The 18645-nt window shown below is 30.9% G+C and overlaps 1 protein-coding gene and 1 long non-coding RNA gene across 4 annotated transcripts in view; one reads left to right on the top strand and one right to left on the bottom strand.

The window, feature by feature from the left end:
* LOC132519327 (uncharacterized) overlaps positions 1 to 18645 on the top strand; it is an 829930-nt gene that overhangs the window by 131943 nt on the left and 679342 nt on the right. The window lies entirely within an intron of this gene.
* TECRL (trans-2,3-enoyl-CoA reductase like) overlaps positions 1 to 18645 on the bottom strand; it is a 93589-nt gene that overhangs the window by 65522 nt on the left and 9422 nt on the right. For all 3 annotated transcript variants that reach the window (XM_060148087.1, XM_060148088.1, XM_060148089.1), the window contains exon 2: positions 2063 to 2114. In XM_060148087.1, coding sequence (XP_060004070.1) covers positions 2063 to 2114 — 52 coding nt within the window. The remainder of the gene's footprint in view (positions 1 to 2062; positions 2115 to 18645) is intronic.

Here is an 18645-nt window from a genome sequence, read left to right as displayed (position 1 = left end):
AATAATAGGGGTCAAGAAATCCTTAAGTCTTGATACAGGTATTAAAACTAACCATATTATCATCATATTTTCAACTGTCCAGTTCTGAAACTGGATGTTACTAGGATTTTTCACAAGCTATTACACCTCACTTTCCTAATTACTAGAAAAGGCTCTAGACCACATAAATGTAGAACTGGTTCTAAAATTTTAAGTCACTGTATAATTATGTCTATATGTAGATACAAACTAACGTAAAAATAGTCATAATATCACACATCAAGGTGACTGCACATTCTTTCTAAACATACATTAGCTTTTGACTAACTTCCTTGTTTCCAGACAGTGATAGAAATAATATATTCTTACATTGTCATTATTAACTTAAATGAAATAATTTTGTTGTATCTTTCTGCTTTATAGCAAAAAAGTCTTTTTTAAATGTCTTCACACTTATTACTACAATCTAAACTTTCTGAAACTTTACTAGATAAAATTACTAAGTCTTTCAAAGGATGGAAATTCAATTGCTAGCTTAACAAAACAAATGCATTTAGAATGTAAATAAACTGGAAATACTTGAAATAACCAGGGTAACATCTTTCACATATGTACTAAGGTAGAAATTTTGAGTTTTCAATAATTTAGAAAATATTGGCATAAATATACAGAGAATTTAATTACCAAGCTAAAAGTTAGAGAATTAATCCACAACAGATCTCTGCACTTCACTTGTTTTATTCTTTTTTCTCTACTATAATGCATTTCTGGTTCTCTTCTGCATATCCAAATCCTACATGTCCTTACGGCAAAATATCAAAACTCACCTGCCTCAAGAATTTTAAACTGGCTAAGCATATTTCAAATAATTCTATTTCATCCTGTATCTGCTTTATGTTCCTATTAAAAATTCTAAATAGAGCTTTCCCCAAATATTTATAAATTTTATATACATTGACTACTTGGGTTTTATTTTTATATTCTTTATATATATATATATATATATAAAATCTTCTTCATGAGCAATTTTTTGAAGGCTAATAAGATGTCTTCTATCTTCATTTGATTATTCATTATGCCTAGCATAATGTCATATACACAAAAAGTATTCAGCAAATAGTCTACATTTTTCCTGAAAGAAAATAATGAAAATAATAAAACAGTTCTACCAATTTTACTCTCAAGTATTGTTAAACAATTTGATGTATTAAATTGTGAGCTTTAACTATTTTCAGAAAAGAAGTGTTGTTCAACTAAATCCAAAAGTATTAAAAATGCTCCTTAGCAAAATCCACAGAATGTACAACACCAAAAATGAATCCTAATGTAAACTGTGGACTTTGGGTAATTATGATGTGTCAATGTAAGTTTGGGGGGTGTACAAATGTATGACTTTGTATGCTTGTGGTGGAGAATGCTGTACCCCTGTGGGGCAGGTGTATATGGGAACTCTGTATTTTCTGCATAATTTTTCTGTGAATCTAAAACTGCTCTAAAAATTTAGTTACTTAAAAATTGTTACCTGATAATTGTAGACATTATCACTATGTTAACAATTATAGCTAAACTAATTGAAAAGTTGTAAAAATAAAAGAAATCTCATATAATTATTTCCCGATAAATAGTAACAGGAGATCTCTTAATGAGATCTCTTAAATCTAGCTATTAATAAAATTAAATAACAATTTAAATGCATTGTTTAAAGAATTTCTATGTGGAAGATATTTGACCAGTATAAATACTGAAGTAAAAATTTGCTCTATATTTGCTTAAATGTAAAGAAATATCTTATATTGATTAATGCCTTTCACATATAGGAAGTTTCTTGTTAGTATGAAAAAAGTTCAAATAAAAAACTGAAAGAGTGTTGAAGATTAAAATGTGAATTAGAAAGTTAGATATGAAAATGTTCACAATGAAGAAGTGTTTAGAATAGAATAGAATATTTCTGAGTTCCATGTAAAAATATGATTTCCACACACTCTTTCCATCGTAATATTGAACTTATTCTTACAGGTAAATCTTAAGCAATTTGAGAAAAAAAAGACTGTAATATAAATTCAAAATTGTGTATAAAACTTACATGCTTTGTGAAATTTTTGTTTCACGTCATGAATAGTAGATTTTTGTGTCACCTGAAAAATAAAATAGAATTATAAGGAAAAAGTGTTCATTTGTTTGCTACATATTTGTTTAAGAAGAAAACATAATTTAATATATTCAAAATGTAAAATAAGTACAAAATAGCCAGCTTGTTTTGTTTAGCTCTTTAGGCACTACTGCTTTGACAACCTTGAAAATTTTCATCAGTATAGCTTTTTCCAAAGTTTTATATTTGTATATAATAATAATAGTATAATCATGTGAGTTCATCCAAATTTTTATCTCAAAATATACTTTTGAATTTTCTCTGCCCATATTATTAAATTTCTGGTTTCCAAATTGATGAGACTATCAATTAAAAGTATGAGTAAATGCAAAAAGAGAAAAAATATATAGTAAAAGAGTTTATCAGAGGAGGCCAGGGATATAAAATTGATTTACATGGACAAAAGAGGGAAATGTTTACTTCAAAATATTATAAGAAAAAGAAATATATCCTATCTAAACCCTGTAGTTAGTTATGTTTTTAAAACTTCCATCCAAAAATATAATAGGTCCATCAAGAATCTATGTTAGATACCTTTTTTTTTGGAATCTTTAAGTATATTATTGTTATTTGATCCTAATCTACTAAAATTACCTCTTTCTAATGTTAGAAAAGTGCATAAGGGAAAAATATTTCTTCATCTAAATAGGAAAATTCATGATAAGAGTTTTATCCAAACACCTCAAGCCATCACAGTACTTTTTGACTTTCTGATTTTGTTCATATCAAACTTGCCAACTGAAATTCCCCTCTGCCTCTGATTCTTCACTGGTTTATGAAAAACCCAACAATCCTTCAAAGTCTACATCAAAGACATTTTCATGATCATGCAAGTCAAATTTATTTCCTTTCTCTAAACATGTATAGAATATTGCATACATTATTTTATTTTTTGCTACACTAAAAATCTTCTTATGGCTATTTTGGAGGACAAAATGAAAAAAAAGTGCATAAAGGGATGCCACATAATAATACTCCAGGCAGTTCTTATTAACATTATTATATTATATTTAATATTGTATTATATATCAAAAGCATGATGACGAATACATTTCTTTTACTATATTCCACTCCCTCCCATAACCAAGTGTGTGATATACCATTCAGAATTTTTTTCTTATTTTTTCTATTTATATAGTTTACTAACAAGAAAGTTCTAAGATTTGGGCAATGAAAAATGATATTAATTTCCAGTTATGTTATGCTTTAAATAACAAAAGAACCCTAAATGATTCTGTTACTATGAAATTTTAAATTGTTCATAGCATTGTCCTTTTCTGGAATATGTTAGGAAATATTTGAAAAAGTTTTTAGAGAGGGTAATATATATTTATTTGTGTGAACATGTCATATTTCATTTTAATTTTGATTATTGCATTTAATATTTGAATTATATTTTTAAAAAGAGATGATTTTTTTTAACAATGTTCATTGCTTTATCTCACTGTTACTTAATCACGAAGCACTATTATATGTTGTGTCCTCTGACAGGGATGCCTAAAATCCATGTGCTATCTCTACAGTAACAAATACCGGTCCATCAGTCTTTTCAAGGGCCATCTAATTTTTAAAAAATAATAATTTTCATAATTAACAACCCCTCTGTTAGGATTTGCTATATGCTTAGCTTCTGCTTTATGAGGGCACATAATCTTGTGCTTACGCGCTGGCAGTTCCAACAATCTATCAGGTTCTTAAAAACAATGATCTTGTGTATTGCAGTTTGTGTCTCAACATGTAGCACACCACATAGCATATAAGGAAGTGTTAAGTCACTTTTGTTGAAGTCAAAAGTAAAGCTGTGAATGCAAAGTCACATGAAAACAGAAGCTCCTTGATCTGATATGAAGTGTTTCACAAGTAGATTACTATGGAAAAGCTGTATGTTTTTTCCCAAATCAGCATACATTAAATGACAATATTCTAATTTATATATGCATATTTTTTCCTGAATTTACAAACTTTCAAGACTAAGATTATGTTCTCCTGAAAATACCTACATGTGGGAAGTGGGTTGTTATTAAAAGCTTTCTCACAAAGTTTTAAATTTATTTTTTTTTATTTTTTTAAATTACATTGGACTTTCACTTGTTAAAATGTTGATTTTGCATAAATCTTTGAGAACTGACCTTTCTGGAGCAATTTTAGTCAAATACAGCAGAAAAGAATATAATTAACCATTAAATGATTCAGACAGCATTGCTCAATTAGCCACAAGACTATGCTTGATCAACTCTTTCAGTACTTTAGCTGTACTCAGAACACAAATAGAGGAAAAGATGATAATTAACAGAGCATACAGGACTTTCTGATTACTAAATTGATGACTCTGTAGCTTCATCAAGAAGTTTATTCGTAATAACTTCTACTTTTTAGCCAGTTTTACCTCTTAAAAAGGACAAACTATCATTACAATAATGTATTCACTTTTATATATCACCATTAATTGTGCAGATGGAAGAAATAAGTATTCCGTCATCTGAAATCCTGAAATTCTCTTCATTAATGTTTCCTTCTAATTAGAGGAAATTAATCTTAAAATGTTAAGTACACAAGGTAAATGATGTTTGAAACAGAAATTTACCTCTGAATTTCAACTGATCGTAGTTGAATTTTGGGTCATCATTACTTTATTCAACACTTAAGTTGATGGACATAGATAAAGCTTTTCACATTCAAGTGAAATTTAGGATTTGCTTGAATTTGCCCCCTGTGAAGATACTGCAGTATTTCACAAAAAACTTTTTTTTTTGCACTATTACTAATTTTTAAAACTATATTTTAGCCACTTTCTCAGGAACTCCTTAAAATGAACAGATATCTCCAGAATACTGTTTATCCTGCTTAGAGAAATGAACACTAAATAGTAAGGAAAAATAACAACTTGAAATTTGTTTGACAGAGTAATTGCAAGGTGCAAACCAAAAATTGTTAATGAACTTTGTAAAAAAATGTGTTTACTAAAGACACAGAGAGACTATATAGTATACATAAAACAAAAAGACACATAGAATATATAGTTGCATATACATTACTCAGAATGGACAGGAAGTTTTCTGAGTAAAAATATATTATTTTACTAGTGAATAACCTTCAGATTGTAACTAAGATACAAATAAGCAATCTATATGAAAACATCTTATAAATTCAGAACATGTTTGATATTTTATAGAATATCAAGAATTTTTGCTATGAATGAAATTGACATGATACTATAGATATGCAGAAATATCAGTTTTAATAAGGTTTAAACATTTTAAATTTAACTGGATTTCTTTTACTATTTAAGAAATTAGATAATTGTTTTTTAGCCTATCAATTTTATTTCTTTATATACTACACTGGATTATTTAAAATGAGTTTTTGTTATGTCAAAATAATATATGTACATATATACACATATTTTTCAATTTTTAGTATCATAACAAATGGTTCTTTATATGTTGCAATAACACATTTAGTCAATTCATTTTTAATTCAAAAAGAAAATAAACATTAATAAATTCTTTATAATTTTTACCATAGAAAATTTCAAAAATATATTCTTCTGAAATAATATGCTTTTTTTAAAATAAAAAACAAAAGATACTTTATTATTATCCTAAAGTTTCATAACTGGAAAAAATCTATTTGCACATTGTTTTAATATAACATTACCCTGATGATATTGATTTTATTTTATTTATTTAATTTTTAAAACATCTTTATTGGAGTATAGTTGCTTTACAATGTTGTGTTAGTTTCTTCTGTATAACAAAGTGAATCAGCTATATGTATACATATATCCCCATATCCCCTCCCTCTTGCATCTGCCTCCCACCCTTCCTATCCCACCCCTCTAGGTTGTCACAAAGCACAGATCTGATCTCCCTGTGCTATGCAGCTGCTTCCCACTACCTTGAATAATAAGCTTTTAAATAAATACTTTACTCCCCAGTAAATTATGTGTAAATATAAATTTTATTTAGGAGTATAGCCTAGATATTATTTATTTTCTTATTACATATACATATATATCATATAAATATTATAAATATGAGTAGAGGGAAAATATGGTGAAAAATATGACAATATCTGATTTTATTATATGTAATTTTTGTATAGTTATATTATTTCAACATTGCAGACATAAATAAAATCTCAGTAGCCACTCTAAAACTAATATTTAATTTTTATAATCCTTCAATAAAATTAAATGTCCTTTAGTGACTAGAATATTTATTTATAGTATTTATTGCAAAGCCATTTCATTTCTATTCAATATGAAAATGGTAGTCTTTATATAATATGTATTAAATAAATGGTTATTTCTATACACTTGTTTTCTGTCTTATAACTTGAAATTCTAACATATGGAAAATATGAAAGAAAATTTAACATTGCAACTAGAGTTTGATACCCTATCAAAATAAAGAAAAAAAAGAAATATGTTTTATTAAAGTAGAAAATAATTCTGGTTTTATAGAACACACAGTTTTCCATGGTGAATGGTCTTTCTGGAATATTTTTTAGGATGTATGATTTATAAACTAGGCGAGGATATTTTAGGACTAGAGAGGATCATGAAGACCACAGAATTAAAAGCATATATTTAAGAATAAAATAAAGCCTGGTGAAATGTATGATTACTTCTTAGATGACTTTGATTATGCTTTCCTATTGCAGGTTTGTGATGTCAAGAAAATAATCCTTGCATTCAGGGAAGTTTAGACTTAATACATGATATTAAAACATGATATTACTGAAATAAGGAAGCTCAAATCCTATTTAAATGAAGTGGTTTCTGTATAAATACTGAAGGACTATTTCAAATAAAATAGTGTTACCTATGGGCAAACTAATAAGTAATCATTAAGAAAACAATCTGTTAAAAACACTATGATAAGTTTTACTTTTTCTTTTCCAATTGTATTCCTTTTATTTCTTTTTCTTCTCTGCTTGCCATGACTAGGACTTCCAAAATTATGTTAAATTAGAGTGGCAAGAGTGGACATCCTTGTATTTTTCCTGATCTTACAGGAAATGCTTTCAATTTTTCACCACTGAGAATGATGTTTGCTGTGGGTTTGTCATATATAGCCTTTATTATGTTGACGTAGGTTCCCTCTATGCTCACTTTCTGGAGAGTTTTTATCATAAATTGGTGTTGAATTTTGCCAAAAACTTTTTCTGCATCTATTGAGATGATCATATGGTTTTTATTCTTCAATTTCTTAATATGGTGTATCACATTGATTGAGTTGTGTACACTGAAGAATCCTTGCATCCCTCGGATAAATCCCACTTGATCATGGTGATCGTGTATGATCCTTTTCATGGTTGTTGGATTCTGTTTGCTAGTATTTTGTTGAGGATTTTTGCATCTATATTCATCAGTGATATTGGTCTGTAATTTTCTTTTTTTGTAGTATCTTTGTCTGATTTTGGTATCAGGGTGATGTGGCCTCATAGAATGAATTCGGGAGGGTTCCTCCCTCTGCAATTTTTTGGAAGAGTTTGAGAGGGATGGGTGTTAGCCCTTCTCAAAAGGTTTGATAGAATTTGCCTGTGAAGTCATCTGGTCCTGGACTTTTGTTTGTTGGAAGATTTTTAATCACAGCTTCAATTTCGTTACTTGTGATTGGTCTGTTCATATTTTCTGTTTCTTCCTGGTTCAGTCTTGGAAGGTTATACCTTTCTAAGAATTTGTCCATTTCTTCCAGGTTGTCCATTTTATTGGCATAGAGTTGTTTGTAGTAGTCTCTTATGATGCTTTGTATTTCTGTGGTGTCTGTTGTAATGTCTCCTTTTTCATTTCTAATTTTATTGATTGGAGTCCTCTCCCTCTTTTTCTTGATGAGTCTGGCTAAAGGATTACCGATTTTGTTTATCTTCTCAAAGAACCAGCTTTTAGTTTTATTGATCTTGCCTACTGTTTTCTTTGTTTTTATTTCATTTATTTCAGCTGTGATCTTTATGAATTCTTTCCTTCTATAACTTTGGGTTTTGTTTGTTCTTCTTTCTCTAGTTCCTTTAGGTGTAAGGTTAGATTGTTTATGTGAGATTTTTCTTGTTTCTTGATGTAGGCATATATAGCTATAAACTTCCCTCTTAGAACTGCTTTTGCTGCATCCCATAGATTTTGGATCATTGTGTTTTCATTGTAATTTGTCTCTAGGTATTTTTTGATTTCCTCTTTGATTTCTTCAGTGATCTCTTGGTTATTTAGCAATGTACTTAGTCTCCGCGTTTTTGTGTTTTTTACATTTTTTCCCCTGTAATTGGTTTCTAATTTCATAGCGTTGTGGTCAGAAAAGATGCTTGATATGATTTCAGTTTTCTTACATTTACCAAGGTTTGATTTGTGACCCAGGATGTAATCTATCCTGGAGAATGTTTCGTGTGCACTTGACAAGAAAGTGTAATCTGCTGTTTTTGGATGAAATGTCCTATAAATATCAATTAAATCTATCTGGTCTATTTAGTCATTTAAAGCTTGTGTTTCCTTATTAATTTTCTGTCTGGATGATCTGTCCATTAGTGTAAGTGAGGTGTTAAAGTCCATCACTATTACTGTGTTACTGTTGATTTCCTCTTTTATAGCTGTTGGTAGTTGCCTTATGTATTGAGGTGTTCCTATGATGGGTGCATATATATTTATAATTGTTATATCTTCTTCTTGGATTGATCCCTTGATCATTATGTAGTGTCCTTTCTTGTTTCTGGATGACATGATACTATACATAGAAAATTCTAAATGTCACCAGAAAACTACTAGAGCTAATCAATGAATTTGGTAAAGTTGCAGGATACAAAATTAATGCACAGAAATCTCTTGCATTCCTATACACTAATGATGAAAAATCTGAAAGAGAAATTAAGGAAACACTCTCATTAACCATTGCAACAAAAAGAATAAAATACCCAGGAATAAACCTACCTAAGGAGGGAAAAGACTTGTACTCAGAAAAGTATAAGACACTGATGAAAGAAATCAAAGATGACACACACAGATGGAGAGATACACCATTTTCTTGGATTGGAAGAATCAATATTTTGAAAATGACTATACTACCCAAAGCAATCTACAGATTCAATGCAATCCCTGTCAAATTACCAGTGGCATTCTTTACATACCTAGAACAAATATCTTAAAATTTGTATGGAGACACAAAAGACCTCCAATAGCCAAAGCATTCTTGAGGGAAAAAAAACGGAGCTGGAGGAATCAGACTCCCTGACTTCAAACTATACTACAGTGCTACAGTAATCAAGACAATATGGTACTGGCACAGAAACAGAAATATAGATCAATGGAACAGGATAGAAAGCTCAGAGATAAACCTATGCACCTATGGTCAACTAATCTATGACAAAGGAGGCACGGATATACAATGGAGAAAAGACAGTCTCTTCAATAAATAGTGCTGGGAAAACTGGACAGCTACATGTAAAAGAATGAAACTAGAACACTCCCTAACACCGTACGCAAAAATAAACTCAAAATGGATTAAAGACCTAAATGTAAGACTGGACACTATACAACTCTTAGAGGAAAACATAGGAAGAACACTCTGACATAAATCACAGCAAGAGCTTTTTTGATCCACCTCCTAGAGTAATGGAAATAAAAACAAAAATAAACAAATGGGATCTAATAAAACTTAAAAGCTCTTATGAACAAAGGAAACTACAAACAAGACGAAAAGACAACCCTCAGAATGGGAGAAAATATTTGCAAACAAATCAATAAACAAAGGATTAATCTCTAAAATATATAAATAGCTCATGCAGCTCAATATTAAAAAAAACAAACAACCCAATCAAAAAATAGGCAGAAGATGTAAATAGACATTTCTCCAAAAAAGACATACAGATGGCCAAGAAGCTCATGAAAATCTGCTCAACATCACTAATTATTAGAGAAATGCAATTCAAAACTACAATTAGGTATCATCTCAAACCAGTTAGAATGAGCATCATCAGAAAATCTACAATAAACAAATGCTAGAGAGGGTGTGGAGAAAAGGGAACCCTCTTGTACTGTTGGTGGGAATGTAAATTGATACAGCTACTATGCAGAACAGCATGGAGGTTCCTTAAAAAACTATAAATAGAATTACCATATGACCCAGCAATCCCACTACTGGGCATATACCCTGCGAAAACCATAATTCATAAACAGTCATGTACCACAATGGTCATTGAAGCATCATTTACATTAGCCAGGACATGGAAACAACTTAAATGCCCATCGACAGACAAATGGGTAAAGAAGAAGTGGTACATATATACAATGGAATATTACTCAGCCATAAAAAGGAATGAAATTGGGTCATTTGTAGAGACGTGGATGGATCTAGAGACTCATACAGAGTGACGTATGTCAGAAAGAGAAAAACAAATATTGTATATTAACACATATATGTGGAACCTAGAAAAATGGTACAGATGAACCAATTTTCAGGGCAGAAATAGAACACAGATGTAGAGAACAAACGTATGGACACCAAGGTCGGAAAGCGGTGGGGGTGGTGGAGGTGGTGTGATGAATTGGGAGATTGGGATTGACATAGATACAGTACTATGTACAAAATAAATAACTAGTAAGAAAAAATTATATGTTTATTTAAACCGAAGTACAATTCTGACAAACTTTTTGATAGCAACAATAATTAAGTTCTGTAATATGTCAGCTTAAATATAATTCCCAAGGCCCTTAGTTAACTTTCAAATCTAGTATGAATGGTAAGTATAATTTTGGATATCTGGGTAATTTCTAAGTAATATAGGAGGCTCAAACATTGGTCATGAGGTGTAGTCTATATCTAGCTTTGCTTCTTATTTTTATATGTCATGAAGTAGGTAGATCTTTGTGTCAGTCAAATTGCCACTAAGAAGGTATAAAATGTATGTGTGTAGCAGTGGGGGTTATTTCATGTGTTCTTATAAACTCTTTTGGTTTGTGTGAAATTGTGATTTATATTAAGAAATATATATTTTGTTTTCCTTTTGTTTCTGGCTCCTAAAACCCTTGGAACTTCCTAAGTGATGAGCGTAATAAAGGTGTCTTTTGTTATGTTAAAAAGAAAAAAACAAAACAAAAAAACCCTGTAGTGATCAAATGACAATCATATTCCTTTCCAAATAGTCACACATATTATTACATGAAAATTAACTATATGAAGAAAATAGTTAACAAATGAATGATATTCTACTACCTATTAATTAATCATTCACCTTCATAATCATAGGGAAAAGACTTAATGTATCTATGCATAATCCAAATTAATTTATATTCATTTCTTTGAAAAAGATGATTTTTCCATAAGTAAAAAAATTCTACATCAATAATACTGTTCATCAAAATATAAATGCAGTTAAAGGGGAAATAAAAAGTCCATGTGATATATTTTAAATCTAGTTTGAATTTTCTTTTTTTTTTTTTTTTTTGGTAGAAAGGAAAGTTGTTTTTAATCAGAATTCTGGCAATCTGGGGAGATGGTGGACTCAGTGTCCAGTTTGAATTTTCTTAATTGCAGTTTGTAAAATGTTTCAGGGCCATATTTAAGTGATATAATTGCCTAATGATAATCAGAATAAAAAGTCTTGGAAGAAGTAAGCATTTATAGTCCATTGAAAAATTATTGCTTAAAACATAATTGGTTTCTATTTATTGATTTGCAGTGACAATGACAAGAACATTTACCAAAGTTGCTTTGCTTTTAGTTGTAAATGGAAAAGGTGATATTTATGAATACTTCAATTATAAGTGGCATGAAATATATTTTGAATAAAGGCTCAAATATAGTGAAAATAGCAATGAAAGTGATAATAATAATGGGCTCAGTATTAGTAGTATCTATAATCTGTTTTGTATATATGTACATATGTATATAATATTTATTAGTAATAAAAGTATATGTTATTCTATACTATTGTGGTGATTGTAAAATTGGCCACAATATTTTGCAGATCCTCCCATCAAGAACTAGAGTTTATTTCCCTGGACATTATATTTAAGCTAGCCTTATTATTTGATTTAACCAAAAGCATGTGTTGAAAGTGAGGCTGTGCAAGTCATGAATCTAAGACTCGACAGGTCATGTATTTCTATTCTTTCTGCCAACATCCTCACATAAAGAAGCCCGAGTTAGCTTCTCCAGTGATGACAGACACATGGCCCTGTTGCACCCTTTCCTAGAGCTCACTCCCAGATCAATCACCCAGCTACCTGGCAGCGGGCTTGAGCCCAGCAGACATCAGCAGATCTGCTGAACAACTATAAGCTAAACCAAATAACAGAATAATGAGATAAATAAATGGCCTTTATTTTAAGTTGCTAAGTTCTTGAGTATTTTCTCTCAAGTGGTAAAGAACTATTAAAAACATTAATCATGTAAGGAGGACAAGGAAAAGAAATTTATCGCTCAACCATTTCATTGTACAGATTACAAACAAATTCAGAAGGGTGATGTTTACTTTTTAAAATTGTACAGGTTTGTAAATCACCTGCGATGTTAACTCTGTTGTGTAATTAATTTTTGGCTTTTTTCTACTGACGATGTTAAAGAGATATGTCAATTAACTTTAAAAAATACACTCAAATGTCAAATTCTATATGCAAAAATGAAACTAACATGGTACCACTGTGAAATATGTCATATGTTTAGTTTTATAATAAATCTGAAACTATTCATGACTCCATAAATATTTAACCTTAATATTCAAGATACCTAGTATTTGCTTTTGAAAGATGCACAATGCAGTTAAACTGAATTTCAGCAAAAACCAAAACAACACAAAACAAAAAACAGTAACAAAAAATATAACCAAAATCTTATACTGCATAAGATCTTAAAACGTGAGGTTTTTTTCCCCCTGGTGATTCAAGGAAATCCACAGTTTAAGATTCATAGTATCTCTTGGGAAAAGAGTTATTATGGGTGGCCAGTTTTCTAGAAATGTAGGATTTTACCTACCTCTTTATGCATCAAATATTTAAATCCATCCACTTTGAATAATTTTCTTCCTAAAATATATTTATTGCCCTACCAAAAGAAGGATAATTTTAATGGTTCTTAGAAACTGAATATCTGTGGCATATTAGTTATTTTAGCAAATATTTGTTCTATTCATCATTTCCACTTCTCTAGAAAGTGATGCTGGTTGTGTTGGACTTGGCTCTTTGGCTTGCTTTGTACAATGGAATGTGGACAGATGAGGCAATGTCAATTTCAAGCCTTAGGTCCTAAAAGGCATTATGAGCTTTCACGTGACCATCTGGGAGCTACTGAATTCTACCATGACAAGTACATGTTCTGGAAGCTGGCTCTCATTTCTTAACTTTTCCCTTCATTCTCTTGCTACAGTGTCACTTCTCTTTTTTGCTTATAAACCAGGCATCCAGTATTGTTTCAACTAAGTAAATCTGTGAGTAGAATTTGAATGAGAAATTGGGGCTCCATATATGATTAAAGTGAATGAAGTTTGGAATATGAATTTTGGAATAAATAACTTCATTGCAAAGAGTCTGCATACTCTGGTAGATTTATAATTGCTCAAAATACTTGTTGTCCTTCCGAGGCCAGGCCTTCTAGAGGGAATAATTGGTATCTCTACCATGTTGAACTCAGCCCTGACACAGATTGACCAGTGAAATATGAGAGAAAAACAAATGTTTAATGTCCAAGCAGAAGCTTTACAAGCCAGAGTGTAGCTCACCAACTGCCATGGACTGAATGTTTGTGTGTCCCCAAATCCAAATGCTGAAATCCTAACCCACAATGTTATGTTATTAGGAGCTGGGGGTCCTTGGGAGGTAATTATGTCATGAGGGTGGAGCTTTCATGATGGAGTTAGTGCCCTTATGAAAGAAACTCCAGAGAGCGTTTAGTCTTCTAAATAAAATAAGAGAATGGCAGTCTGCAACCCAAAAGGGGATCCTAACCAGAACCTGACCATGCTGGCACCCTGTTCTTGGACTTCGAGCCTCCAGAACTGAGAAGTAAACTTCTGTTGTTTAAAAGCCACCCTGTCTATGTCACTTTTTATAGTAGTCGAAACTAAGATGCCTCCTCTCTGTTCACTCTACTTGGAAACTGACATGATAATGACAATGACAAGAGCTACTTCATCAACCTGGTTACAGAACAGAGAGCTCAGAGCACAGCCACAGCTCATCCACACTGGCATGCCACGAGTGAGAATTAAACCTTTGTTATTGTCCATCATTGATTATTTGGAGTCATTGCTTAATCTAGACTGAAAGTCACTCTTACTTGTTTTATAAAATAAATTTTACTTGTTCAAAAATTTGTGGGACTTTTTTTAGATAACTAGATTAAACCTATTGTGTGGAAGGACTCCATATCTTATAACCTTGATAGATTTTAAATGACTTCCAAAACATCAGAGATCACTTCAAATTTTGAAGTGATGGTCATAAACTTCTTTTTAGCTACTTCAAGATTTATGTTACAGTTTTTAAAATGTGGAGAATGTGAAATGAGTTTCAAGAAAAAAATAATTAGGGAGGAAAACCAACTTTAGAAAGTTTATATTATTAATTAATTGTTTGACATCAAACCACAGAGATAGATGCTACAATTATTTCTGCATCACTGGCTCACTGCCTTCCTAAATGCTACTACAGAGTGCCAGCCACTGAAAGTGATTGCATTACTTTTCAAATTTCACTGTGTATTGCATGTTCATGGACAAATTCATCAACAATTAAACAAATTCTGACTATATTTCATCTTAGAACAATGAAACATTTATTATTTAATATGCCTGAAAATCTAAAAAATGTTTGATGATTAAGTGAGCCATGAAGCTTCAATACCTTCATTACATCATTTTACATTACATCCTGGGTAAAAATAAGACATGCTTTATCTGTAAAGCTGATCTAAATACACTAAGTACTCATTAAACATTCACTGAAGAAATTAATATCCAGTGAATAGGTGGAGTATCTAATATAGTCAATTTATTGAATTATCTTCTTTGTATAATAAGATATTTTATTAACCTGTTTTACAGTTTTCTGTATGTGTTTATTAAAATATTTTATTTAAAATTTGTTTCCGGTTTATTGAGGTAAAATTAAAAATTAAATGATAAGATACTTAAAATGTACAACACGATGACTTGATATACGTATACATTACCCCAGTGAGTTAATTAACACATCCATCACCATACATATTTACTTTTTTGGTTTTGATGAGAACATTTAAGTTGTACTCTCAGCAAATTTCAATTATACAATACAGTGGTGTCAGCTATAGTCATCATGTTATACAATAGATCCTCTGGCCTTATTCATCTTATAATTGAAATTTCATACCCTTTTAACAAACTCTCTTTATTTCCTCCAACCCCCAGCCAACAGCAGTCACTTTTCTACTCTCTGATTCTATGAGTTTAACTTAAAAACAAAATTCACATATAAGTGATACCATGCAGTATTTATTTTTCTCTGTCTGACATTTCTTTTAGCATAATGCCCTTTAGTTTCATTCATACTGTTGCAAATAACAGAATCTCCTTCTTTTTAAAGGCTGAATAATATTTCATTGAATATATATACAATGAATATATATATATATATACACACAATATATTTACATATTTTCTTTATCCATTCATCTGTAGATGGACACTTAGGTTGTTTCCATAATACTGGAAATAATACTTTGTAAATAATACTGCTTTGTAACTAATACTTGGCTTCTGTAAATAATACTGCTATAATCATGGAAGTACAGATATCTCAGAGATAATGATTTCACTTCCATTGGATATATACACAAAAGTTCGATTATTGGATTATATGGTAGTTCTATTTTCCATTTCTTGAGGAATATCCATACTGTTTTCCATAGTGTCTGTGCCAATTTGCATTCCCACCAACTAATGCACAAAGGTTCCCTTTTCTTCACATCCTGGCCAACACATATTATCTCTTGTTGTTTTGATGATAACCATTGTAACAGGTTTGAGGTGATATTGTGGTTTTGATTTTCATTTTCCTGATGACTAGTGATTTTGAAAATCTTTTCATGTACCTGTTGGCCACCTGTATGTCTTTGGGAAAAAAGTCTATTTAGATCCTTTGTTTATTTTAAAGTTGGGTTATTTATTCTTTTGCTATTGAGGTATATGAGTTCCTTATATATTTTGGATAATAACCCCTTGTTGGATATATGGTTTGCAAATTTTCTCCCATTTCATAGGTTGTCTTTACATTTTATTGATGGTTTTCTTTACCATGAAGAAGCTTTTTAGTTTGAGTAATCCTGCCTTACTGTAATCCTACAGTTTTAAATAGAAAAGGAAACATTACACATATATATATATACATATATATATGTATAACTGTTTTTCTTCTCTCTCTTTCTCTTTGTTATATATTTCTAATGATGAAAGGATCACTAATATTGAAATGACAGAATCATGACTCTCATCTTTAATTCAAGTTTCACTGAATGCACCTGTCAGAATAGTTTAGGTTGTGTTGCAAAACTCATTGGTTTGAAACAACATATGCTATGTTTTCACATGCATTACATGTATATCACAGGTTGACTGATGCAACTACTCTGCATTTTCCTTAGTCTAGGATCTATATTGACATAGCAGACAACATATGGAAATTGCTTGTTTCCAAGGCAAAAGTTAGGGGGAAAAATGGTAGTGAAATTAGATTAGGTTTTTAAAGCTTCCCTCAGGAAATAAATACATGTCTTTCACTCTCATTTCATAGAACAAAATCCGTTACTTTGAAGAGGTAGGCAAGTTTAATTCTACCATGTTTCTGTGTGAAAACAAGAAAAAATCTTAATAAACAGCACCAATATTTACCAGAGTTTAATATTTACATTCTGATCAAATAGTTGGTCCCCTATCCTTCACTCATGAGTATCCTTTACTCACCCCTATCATTTACTCAAAATACAACACCATGTCCTCACAGAAGCAATGAAAAATTCTTTTCAATTATGGTATCAATCTCAATGTCCAAGATGTCTGAATGATGTGAGGTATCATGTACTTATGCAACTCAGAGACCTATGAACTAAAAGACAAGGTATCTGCTCTCCAAGAGCCCACTTCCTACCCATGGATGTTGAGAAACCAAAAATGCTTTTAATGCTTCTAAAGTCAGTGTCCAAAATGATTAAAATTTTATTATCTAGAATATTCTAGAAGGCCATAAAACCAGGCACTATTTCCATTGTTTCTCTGTGTGTCTTAAGCAAGAATACACAATGCATGTTATTTCACTCTCATGATAGATAGATATAGGTATATAGATATAATGTTACATATATATTTCAAACATTATTTTATACATGCTAGAGAGAGAGAGAGAGAGAGAGAAGAGAGGGAGGGAGGAGAGAAGAGAGGGAGGCCAGAAAATTTAGTTTTTTCAGGTTGGGGAGACAGAATATGAAATATAATTCATTTTCCCTGCTTTACATAAGACATAGGCTTTCCATCATTGACCAAGAAAGACATTAGTTTCCTAGGCACATGACAGAAATAAAATATAGTCAGCTCATCAGCTATTAAATAAATATAAGATCAACTATTTTGTTACATGAATTACAAAGTTACCTCTATCACCAGTGTGATCTTATATATAGTGTCCATAAAATCATGATAGCAAATAATAATCAAAATTCCTTCCCCACTGCATATGTCAGGCAGTTTAGTCTCTGTTCCTCATGGTCCAGAAGTGGTAGCTATTAGGCACGATAACATTATCGTTCTCCTCATTGTTGTACAGTTAACATTTTTTTGACACTTTTATAAGTTTCTTTTGAAACTAGAAAAATTAGTCTTCAGTAGTTATGCAGGGCATAGGCTTCTAGAGTACACTCATCTCACAGACTTAAATGTCGAAAAGGCAAGCACAGAATTCGTAGTTCCAATTGACAGTTTTAAATGTAAAATGTTTTCATTAAATACACCACAACATAAGAATAAAAAGTATGTTACAGGTAAGGAATTCTACCTCTGGACATATGTTTTCTGGCTTCTGTAAATTGAACAGACTCTAGGTGACAAAGTGATAATGCAATAACAAAACTATTTTACCTGCAATAACAAATGCCAAATTCTATTTCACCTGGCAATATTGTGGAAACTCTGTGGGCTATAACTACATCTGATAGAAATAGTATATTTTTAGTATATATAGTATAGTTACTCTGTTTTGCTACATATACTGTGGGTGTTCAGTGAAGAATCATGTAGAGTGTAGATCAGTCCATATGTTAGAGATGATGGTAATTTAAACTTGGATGGGTACAGTTCAGTAAGGAGATATATTGTGTATAGAATGAAGTGATTTACTGATTGATTGCATGTAGTAAAAACAGGGAGAGATTCTAGAAAGTCAGCAGCTTGATAAACTGGCTCAGGTGAGACTTTCTCCATCAGTTCATTAAAGAATTATATTCAAAAAAAAAAAAGAATTATATTCATAGGTGAATTCTCTATTGATGAGGACACTTTGATCATGT

The sequence above is a fragment of the Lagenorhynchus albirostris genome, chromosome 4 (assembly GCF_949774975.1).
Source record: "Lagenorhynchus albirostris chromosome 4, mLagAlb1.1, whole genome shotgun sequence".
Classification (NCBI taxonomy): Eukaryota; Metazoa; Chordata; class Mammalia; order Artiodactyla; family Delphinidae; genus Lagenorhynchus; species Lagenorhynchus albirostris.
This window is presented reverse-complemented; position numbering and strand designations above follow the sequence as displayed.